Raw genomic sequence first — 10,807 nt, forward strand, 5'->3', positions numbered from 1 at the left:
ATCAGATCCAAATCAAGTTCAAGTGACAATCTGTCCAGAAGATGTTGAGATATCTTAAAGTGTCCGAGAGATGGACAGTCAGGTCCGATCAGATCAGATCGTGTTCATTTAGAGCTGCAGAAGACAACACACACACACACACACACACACACACACTGTGTTTGAGAGCAGGATGGGATGGGAGGTGCGCTGGCGGGGTTGGTGGTCTATCGCCGTCACATTTGTTTCAGATTTCATCAACAAAGCGAGGCAGGCAGACTCACTGGGGCCTCAGTAAATCAGGCCCAGACGAGCGACCCGACCCGCTGGATTCCTCACACTCTGCTCTGCTGGGGAGGCCCAACACACACACATATACACACACACACACACACACACACACACACACACACACGGTCTCTGAATTTCCAGCCTTCTTTAAGGTGATTAGATGTTTTTTCTCGAGTGCATCTTCAACTCTACCCAACTTGTGTTTTCTTCCAGTGAGTTAAATCAGAAACATGCAGTTTAGTTTGGACACTGGATGTGTGTGTGTGTGTGTTGATAGAAGACATGTGTCCGGTACGGACCGGCACTGGTGGAAGAAGTACTCATATCTTTTACTTAAGAGGACCAGTGTGTAGGATTTAGGGAGATGTATTGGCAGAAAGTCTTCAGTGTATATTCACCTGGAACCCGAATCGTTACTTTTCGTTGGGCCCTTCATGTCTACAAAGGCCGTGGGTCCTCTTCACAGAGTTCGCCATGTTTCTACAGTAGCCCGAAACAGACAAACTTAACACCGGCTCTGGAGTGAACATTTTGTGTTTTTAGGTTACCTGAGGGCCACCGTAGTTCTCGGACACGCTTGGAAATGGAGCGGTGAGCAGAGCGTCATTCGGCTAGATGGCACTAAAGCCTTCTCAAAGAAATGTCCTGCATTTAAAATTTGAGCTGGTCACTGTCGTTTTTATCAATCTATTTTCAGGGGCGTATTAATCCACATTTGGTGCTCTCGTCAGGATTTGTGGCAGCAGGACGATGCCGTGAGAATCGTGCGGCTCATTGATGTTTTAATAGGTTTTTTTTGACAATGGCACAGTAGAAGAAGGCATCTTTAAAAACAATCAACTCAAGACACCGAAGGCCTCCTCCTGGCCACACGGAGGCGATGGTCGGTGAGCTGGAGTGGCTCTGGCGCTTGAATCCCGTTATCATGGAGACCACAGTGAGCGGGAAACTGTCCCACATCAAAGGCAGCTGGCGTCTGGAGTTCGGTTGTGCAACAGTGGTCCTCTAAAGCAGCAGGGCTCATCCTCCAGCAGATAATGAGACGCACATTGTGTGCAAAGACATGAACTGCTTCTCTTTAAACGCCTCTAATGTAAGACGACAGACATGAAGACACAGCCACACCAGGACTCTATAAATCGTTTGCTTTATTTAAATCAGCGGTTGGCAGTTGTGCTACAAACGAAACATAAAAAAGGACGAGCAAAAAACAAACTGAAAAGGTTACTGTACTTGACACTTGATGACCGTGTTTGTCGAGAGGAAATTATACATTTATATTTGTGAGTCAAGTGCCTCCAATATACACATAAGAACTGAGACGGAAAAACCACAAATACCAGCTTTTTACGTGATCTCCGTTTCCTGACACCAGATTCTTATAAATATTACAAATAATGTTTCAGTAACCAACACAAAGCACCTGGTCCTGTGAGCCCAAACCCACGAATTCACCTTCGGTACGGCCGAGACCAGGAAGGAGCGGCAGGTGTGTCTTCTTCACGAGGAAGAAGAAGAAACATCCATCCGTAAGATTCAGGACGAGAGGAAGTCAGTTTCTAAATGTCCGACCAGATTAAAGATTTAGACAAACATCCCAGAATGATCTCATTGGTTGAAGAGTTGAAGTGTTCAGGACTCGACTTTACACACTTGGGTCCTGATTGCGACTGAGGCTCATGGGTAATGTAGTATTTACAGCCACTCAACTTTCAAAAGAGATGCTTTTTAAGAAGCTAAAACGTGTCACCGGTGGCTGTGATGAAGCCTTTTATCTGGTAAATTATTCATGTGCAGTCAGTCGGTATAAATACTTATGAAACAAGTTGAACAGCTGTTTGGTATTTCATTGTTCTTAATATCAGTTTTTATTTTAAATGTTTTAATCCTGGTTCCACCATGTCAAACACTTTGTAACTTTGTTCTGAAATGCGCCGCATAAACAATGTTGATTTATTTTACTTGTTTCCGAAAATACTGTGTGTTGGCTGAAGAAGTACAAAAGCATAAAAGCGCCGCACTGAAGGCGAAATAGCAGAAAATATTTGATCTCGAAAGCACGGTTCACTTGAGAATAGCTGCTCTGCGCTGTGTGGCTCAATATACTTTACCACATTTTTCTACAGCATCAGTATTCTTTAAATCCGGTATCGTCGGGCTTCATTCTCAGCAGCTTGTCTTTAAGCCCGCTGAGGTTTCTCTGAACCAATGAGATTGCTCCAGACCGTTTGACTCTACTGTTCCCACACCTCCTTTCCTCCTTCAAGACCAACACATGGAACGATCTCCTATTGGACGTCTCCTTCTTAAAAGAGGATATGCTTCATATTTTACACACCGTTACAGTCAGATCTATCGGTGACTGATATTATAAATCCACAGTCAACAAGTCATTGCCAGCTCTTTCCTGCACGAGTCCGTTTAAACTGTTACTTTCCGTCTTTAACGTGTTCGTATTTGTGTAATATTAATTTGCGATGCGCGTACCGAGCTCTGATTGGTCAGTAGGCGGTGCTTTTACACCAGTTGATCGCTAATCTCCAACATGTCAGGATAGGTGTTCAGATCCCACACCGGTAAGAAGTGAACCTCCGTCGTGGAACCGACAACCCGGATTTAACCCCAAGTCCTGCTTCCTGGTACAGGCCCCAGAAACAACAACGGCCTCTTCCATTACAGTCAATAAAGATTCATGTGAAATCTTAAGATGCTGCAGAATGTCTTCTTTCTACACTGTGAAGGTAAATATAAGATAAACTTGTAGAGCTGCTGCTGACAATCTTTATTATCCATCCATCCTGCAGACGACCGTCTCCATAAATCAAATCGTCAAACAGTTTCCTGACGCAGAAGGTGGCGTCATCTGATATTCAGCTCACGACTTCACGAGACAAAAAAAGCAAAAGGAAATTCTGAACGGCTGCTTTAAGGGAATGTTAGACAAATATGACGATCGACAATCTAAATATTTGCTGATTTAGTAGACTAATCTTTGCAGCTCCTCCACAGCTTTCACATGCTCGTGCACAGTGTCGAAATGAACACAAAGGGAAGTTATGTCACGTTCAAATCGCAGCCCGTTTGTTGCAAATTTGGTAAAATTGAGTTCTACTCAGCGACTGAGCTCAGTGCTGTCCCGGTGGCTGAAATCTAAATTACAGCAACGTCGGCATAAACCCCGATTGGAAGAGACCTTTCTCTCTCGGAGCAATACTTTTTTTTTTTTCCTTCTACCTTACAGGTCACGAAAAAGATTGTCCACCATCCAGTGAGTTCATACTTTTAATTTAACTTCCAGTGACAAATTGTAAGCAGCTCAGTGGCGTCTGGATGTAGCGATGCAGGACGTTGATCTGCAGCATGACGGTCCTGAATCGCCCGTAAGGGATGACTCGATGCTTTGTGATCGGGAATGGAATGGAAAGGAAGGCCTTCTCTCTGGGATCTGCGATGGTTTATTTGTCGGTGGTAAACAGGATACGGAGACAAATCAAACCCATTAAAAGCTTCAGCTGGTCCGTTTCCAAACACAAAACTCTGCTCACCACCACAAACCAAACCTTCCAACGCCGCCATTCCAGAAGAAAGCGGGAAAACTAAAAGAGGTTTCCCACGTATTCATTTCTTCACGTTGAAATCGTGTGGAAGATATGAACTTCTGCGCTTTAACAAGCAAGCAAACGTCCCGACAAAGACGAACGAGGTGCCGAGTTAAAAACCCGGCTGCCCGCCCTCCTGCACCTTCAGTACAGTGACTCATCCCCAAACATTAAACAGGAAATGTGAGCGGGGGAGGGGAGAGTGTGATTTGAGGATCGGCATGTTAAAAAGACACAGTATGTGATGATCTATTTGTTCGGGTATCTAATCTCTGTAACGCTCCACACTGTGAGCATTATCTTTAATGCCGGCATCTGTTTTGACAGATTATGTGGCACAATGTGGCCCGGTGTGAGAGGGACACCAGCCAAAAACACTCTCAGATGTGCTGCTCCGCAGAAACAGGACAGTTTGACGTTGAACAGTCTGTATTTTTAAAGCCATGGATTACGACTTCGTCTTTAAAGGAAAACATTTTGGGAAATACACATTTTCTTTCATGGCAAGAGTCAGAAATAAGATCGATCTCATGTCTGTACAGTTAATGCAAAGCTCCAGCCAGCAGCTAGTTAGCTTAGCATAAAAACTGGACGCTTGCCTTCCTCTGTCTCTAAAGCTCACCGATGGTTTATCATCTTTGTACGATAATTAAAACAAGACATCATAAAACCACTTCAATCATGTTAAGCTTATTATTATGAGCGCGCAGTAATAATTGGAGGCGACTCAGATGAGCGTATCAATATTTTGATCACCTCGTCCCTTCTCTCTGGTCCATATCCAGCTTTACCAACTAAAATAAAAAGGTAAAAAAGCCCCAAAAATAGTCCAGCACAGAACCCCCTAAAACTTGCAGAATTGTGTTACTTTGAACAGAACCGGGCTAGCAGTTTCCCCCTGCTTAGTCTTTATGCTAAGCTAAGCTAACGGACAGACTGGTGTCATTCTTGTCATCTAACTCTCACCATGAAAGCAAATATTTCCCAAAATGTTGCACTTTTCCTTTAAATGGAGTACTTACTGGCACTAACTCGTGCATCTCCAAACAGAATTCTAATAATGACATTTTTGTATCGCGGGCAAATATTCAAGATGTCTGGTAACGTCCCGTCCCTCGCCATGAGACTTCTTACCCAAAATCCTTCATCCATCTCCCCCCCCCCCCCCCCCCCTCCCCTCTTTGCTTTTCAATGGACGACACAGCGTGAGCATCCAGACACATCAAGGTAAGCGGTGCATGGACATCAGCTGAGGGGGTAAGATGGAGGGGGTGTGAGCGGGAAGTGTTTTTGTTTGTTTGCGTTTTATCTGACGGTGACTCCGAGCTTCTCCAGCACCCGCGTCCCTTTCTCCTGGTACTCCTCCCGCGTCATCCAGAAGTTGTCCTTGTCCTTCATGATGTCGGCCAGCACGGCCCCGCCCAGGAACACCATGTGTTTACGCCGAGGCGGGTCCTCTATCCGGATCTTGAATTTCTGAAGGCGGAGAGAAGAGCAGAGCGCGTCAACAGAGGAGCAGCGGAGACGATAACGCGTTGGAACGACCTCAAAACACACGGATTCTCTCTTAATCACAGGTGGGAGGTTTTCCCAGAGCGTGCTTCCTCTGGAGGAACAACGACATGTTACATCTTCACCTCGTCATCACGAGACCACGACAGAGACGTTTCTGAGGGATTAAAAACGTGAACTAGACTGTGGCTTCAGCTCCCCCTGGTGTCAAATACGAGCACTGCACAGGGACGCTCTGGGGAAGAAGCAGTGGTTTACAGTGTATTTATACATTTACTGCATTTCTGTCACTAATCAAGCTAATGAAGTGAGATTTTAAAATAAGCCGATAATCACAATACACCATTCTCTGCTACTGTATATACAACCAACTACAGCGTATTAATCAACTGCACATAAGCTACTTTCTCGAGTTATTATTAGCAGTAAATGCTAAAAACAACGCAAGGCTAACGGCTCAGCAACAGAGCGTGATGCTGCACTGACGGGGAAATCTTCTTCACGAGCCACCAAATCTTAAGCTCACATCAATGTGATGGATAAAAAACATTCACATGACTGGATGCAGTTTGATTCGGAGCAAAGCTGATTCAGTGGGCAGCCACGGTTCTGTTGGCAACACTTGAATGATTTCCCTCGAGGCCTCGCGTTTCTGGGGTTTTCCAGACACCGGTACTCACCGACAGCTTGTCGACGTCTCCCTTCAGCACTCGCTCCAGGTACAGCTGCTTCAGTTCGCGCTCCAGGCGGGACGGCAGGCCGGGATACATGGTGGAGCCTCCGGACAGGACGATGTGCTTGTAGAACTCAGACCTGCGTTTTGCGACAAACGGCATCCGATTTACTTGTACATGATGTGGTTTACACTTGATATAGAGCAACATAATGCATGTTTGTGCGTGTTCTCTAGCGCCACATAGTGGGTACAGATACTGGTGAAGTATTTGCAAAACAAGTTTCAGCGTCACCCACTCCACGCGGGTAAAAAAGTCGAACTCATGGGCGTGTTGTCAGACGGTCGCAGACATTCTCGGCCGCGTAAGACTGTTTTCTTTCTTATTCTTCTGTCATCATCTGTGATAAATCTCTGGCACAGGAATGTCCTTTAATGAAGTTCTCTCTTCTCTTAAAAGACGATCTGTCCCCGCCAGCTCACCTGGTGTCGATATCTGCGGCGTGGATGGTGTTGAAGAGCAGCTCGGCCACGCCCACTCCCTCCACGTTGATGAGGTGGGGTTGAAACAAAGCCTCTGGGGCTTCGAACCTCTCACCTCCCACCTTGATCAGCCTGCCGTCTGGGAGCTGAGGACACAGCACAAAACCCCTGCCTTCAGAAATGCAACGACGTCTTAGTGCTGTTAAATACTCTAAACGTGACCTCGTCACCAGTGACGGAACGGGTGAAGTTCAACAGCACGACTGACCGTGTACGACTCCACCAGCACCGTTGTCTCCAGCGCCAGCTTCTGCTCCTGCTCGATGTTGTAACCCACGTAGCACAGCTTCTCCTTCATCATCCTCACCGTCTCGAAGTCCGCCGAATGGTTGAAGGCGTAACCTCGCAGCAGCAGCAGCTGGTGGACGGACGGGACGGATTTCATGGTTATCGTGGAATACGTCAATTCAACACAAACAACTGGTTTCACATTTCTCAACAACAAATTGACTAAAGAGGCATTTGTAGTTTGTTTTCTGGCAATAAGACATGTAGGGTAACGGATTTAAAAAGATGGTTAAGACTGTAACAGTTTGACATGTAGCTAAAATAAAAATATGAAATATTGTGACTGTTAACCATGTAATTAAATACATACCATGAGCGTTAATCGGCTGCTGTTACAACTCCCTCTATTACTGGGAAACCCCACAGCAATACACATACTTTGTATCATAGAGTGCATGCATGTCCATCACTGTGTGGGGCTGCCGGTACCTTGATGAGGTAGCGCGTTATGTCCCTCCCTGCGATGTCAAGCCGTCGGGTCAGGTGGGGCAGCGAGAAGCCCTCGTACACCGGACAGATGTGAGTGACGCCATCACCAGAGTCGACCACCACTCCGGTAAGCAGTCCTAAAACAAAAACATGCCAAACAGATGAGTATCGGCCAGTACTCGTGGTGTGCTTGTGCTTACTAGTAGGATACCCGAGACAAATAACTGCTGCACGTTAGCATTGCTCACCTGCGCGACCAGTGGTCAAACTATGTAGTGACAGCCCAGTATTCAGCTGGTGGCTTTTTCGTAGCACATGCATGGATTGTTCCTCAGAAGCTTTAGTTGTTGAGCATTGATCACAAGTGTTACGGAGACAAACAAACCTTGAGCGTAGAGAGTGAGGACGGCCTGGATGGCGATATAAACTCCTGAGAACTGGTACGTTTCAAACATCACCTGGCAGGAAAAAAACAAAGTATCAGATAACTACTGAGGCGCAATATAGATTGATGTTTTTGTGTCTCGTGTGAGTGTTGGTCAACTCAGAACTTTCTTTGGTTGAGGTAAGCTCTTATCATACACCGCCCACCTCTATAATCTTTTCTCTGTTCTTGGTGGGGTTCATGGGCGGCTCGGTCAGAAGGATCTTGCAGTCGTGCGAGTCGATGTTGAGTTTCTCGGGGCCGAAGGTGTAGTCCCACAGGTGCTTCATGTCGTCCCAGTTCCTGACGATACCGTTGTCCATCGGGTAGTTCACCTCCAACATGGAGCGCAGCTCGCTGGCCTCGTCCCCCACCATCAGGTCCTATGAGAGGTCAAGGGTCAACAGTTCAGCGGACTGATGAACAAGCTTTGGCCCAGCGGCTCTTTCTTTTGCAGCTTTTCTTCACTACTGCTGGCCCTCTGGTACAGAGGCTCACAGCCACAAGGTTTTCATTTGAGCAGCCGATTCATCGTGCAGGACGACCACCGCTACAGACGGCTAAATCTTTGCTGAAAGTATCACAGGCCAAACTGGTAGAAGAGATATCCACACACCTAAATCTTTGCAGTTTTACACTTTATTTGAACTTTCGGTCTAACCGACCTTCACCAGAGCACGCAGGATTCAACGATGGACAGGCAGGTAAAAACAACAAGCCCCTTTCAGATCATTGTATGCAACACACCTGTGCCCACCATGGAGGTGGGAGCGCCACCTCCCGGGAGACTGCAGCCTTTAGGTACTGAATGAAGCACTGTTAGGCATACCAATGGAATGTGCGGATATCTCTTTTATGTCCTTTTATGATACATCCAAAGAAGTACTTGTAGTTCTAAGGAGTTCAACGTTACCTTGATTTCAATGTTGCCAACTTTGGTTGTGGAGCGGATGATTGGCCGGCCAACCAGCGCGGGGAAAATGTGTTCGGGGAAGTTGGAGCCTGCAAAGCCGCACTTGACAAACTAGGATGGGATTGAAAGGAAAAAAAAGTCGGAAAAACATGAGTTACAATTTTCAAATAACCCGGTAAATACAATACAACGGAAGAAACTCCTGTAGGGTTCAAGACATATGTAATAAAAGTAGGAATTGGTAACTGCGAATCACAATGTGTATATAAGATAACTTTGTCACAATATCATTATTAAAACACAATAAATGACTGAGGCTGAAACTACACACTCATAAACAAACATTCCTTTAAGGCTTGAGAGCAATCTAATTATATTGTTTACAATGTTTTTGAACTGATTCATCTTTGCATGACTCCATATTTTCCTCAACAACATTGCTCCCTGCAGTGTTTTTATTCTCCACTTATTAAAAACGTTCACATAATTATTCGTATTATTACTAAAATATAATATCAGAACAGACCAAATTGATAAAACATGTCATAAAAACTATTTCTTCGGTGCATTGTTTCAGAATGACTATTCCTTCATACGAAAAGGACTTTTGTTTTGAAGCGTATACAGGAAGTGAAGTGGTGTCAGCAGTAGCTTTAGTAGTGTACACAAGTACAAATTCAAGGCACTTGTACTGAACTGAGTATTTCGATTTTATGTGACTTTAAACTTCTACTCCACTACAGCTCAGAGACAGATGTTACTTTTCAGATTACAAGTTTTCATTCGCTTCCTGTCGAGAAAAAAACATGCATCTCCAGATGTGTTTATTTTTAACATTTTATATCAGTCATTTTTATCCAAAAACATAATATACAGCTGACAGGGAATACAATAACTGGCAATGAGTACTTTTACTTTTGATACTATAAGTATATTTAGCTGAGAATACGTACATACTTCTATTAGAGCAATGTTTTGATTATTTTTACTTGCAACTAACTATTTCCACAGCGTGGTATTTGTACGTTTACTGCAGTAAAGGATCTGAATACTTCCTCGTCCAGCTGTGTGAATGTCCATTCAAACTGGTGAAACCTGCAGCAGATCTCTCAAGTTTCCTTACATGGAAGAAGAACTGCCTCGACTTCCGCGTTGGCTCAGTGTCGGACTTCCCGTTTACTGGGCGGATAAGTTGAATACATTTTCCATTTTTTAAAAGCTACTACTGACATATGGGACCATCTAAAGACATGCTTACAAGTGTACTTTTTAGTGTATGAGGGCGGGGCCGTTTTGGGCAGTGCTACTGAAGCTAAGCTCGTTAGCCTAGCCTAAGCTAACGGAAGGAACATTGTGAGCCATCTTCATATAACCTGTCTTTTTAGCTGGTGTCAGGTGGCTCTTCTTCAAACTCGGAATATTTAATCAATAAACAAATCGAATAACACGAAGCTAGCTAATGTGGCTAACGTTAGCCAGCTTCGCTACCACCACCGGTTCAAATATCTCATGAATTAAAGTCGTGGTTTGACATCTTAAACCATGGTTACTAAACTACGTGTGTGTTTACTCGATGTGGTGTTTACGATTGTGTTTTGTGGTTGTGTTTAAACCGTAGCAGTCAGCTGTAGCCCTGTTGCAGATGAATGAGCTGAATCCAGCTGACAGACACATTCCTCGCACAAACCCACCCAGACAAGCTAACGCGTTAGCCTGTTAGCTCTCCGTTACTTCCGGTTTCCAGTTCTCTCTCGTTTTCATATCAAAGTGCACCGCGTAAAGGACCGAGAGCGACACGGAGTGAGACTTAACAGCACACCCACTGCTGAGTAAAACTTACCCCGGTTCCATTGTCACAAACCACGACTTTTCTCCCTTGACTGTCCATTTTGTGTTCCCTGAATCCAGCAAAAAGCAGCAGCCCCACTTCCTGTGCACTTTAACGTCAATTTGACCAATTCCCGGAAGCAACACACACTGTACAGTGTGACTCCTTCACAATAAAAGCGCAATCTATACATCGAATCGTACTGGAAGAAGCATTAATATCCTTTATTTTGTACTACTGTAATAACGCCACTTTGAAACAACTCCACTCCAAGTAAAAGTCCTGCATTCATTATTAACAACACAATTTAAAATCTGCACAACTTTTC

At 44.8% G+C, this 10,807-nt stretch overlaps 1 protein-coding gene across 1 annotated transcript; it reads right to left on the bottom strand.

Annotated features, from left to right (window-relative positions):
- Positions 1 to 5,065: 5,065 nt before the first annotated feature.
- LOC306784414 (actin-related protein 2) lies at positions 5,066 to 10,580 on the bottom strand. The gene is made up of 9 exons (XM_079278392.1): positions 10,492 to 10,580; positions 8,652 to 8,762; positions 7,906 to 8,121; positions 7,700 to 7,772; positions 7,315 to 7,451; positions 6,806 to 6,955; positions 6,538 to 6,683; positions 6,062 to 6,194; positions 5,066 to 5,345 (listed from the first exon to the last, which is right to left on the bottom strand). Exons 1-9 carry the CDS (start codon positions 10,537 to 10,539, stop codon positions 5,175 to 5,177), a joined length of 1,185 nt encoding a protein of 394 aa, XP_079134518.1. The 5' UTR covers positions 10,540 to 10,580; the 3' UTR covers positions 5,066 to 5,174.
- Positions 10,581 to 10,807: the final 227 nt, after the last annotated feature.

The sequence above is a fragment of the Melanostigma gelatinosum genome (genome assembly GCF_949748355.1).
Source record: "Melanostigma gelatinosum genome assembly, chromosome: 11".
Classification (NCBI taxonomy): Eukaryota; Metazoa; Chordata; class Actinopteri; order Perciformes; family Zoarcidae; genus Melanostigma; species Melanostigma gelatinosum.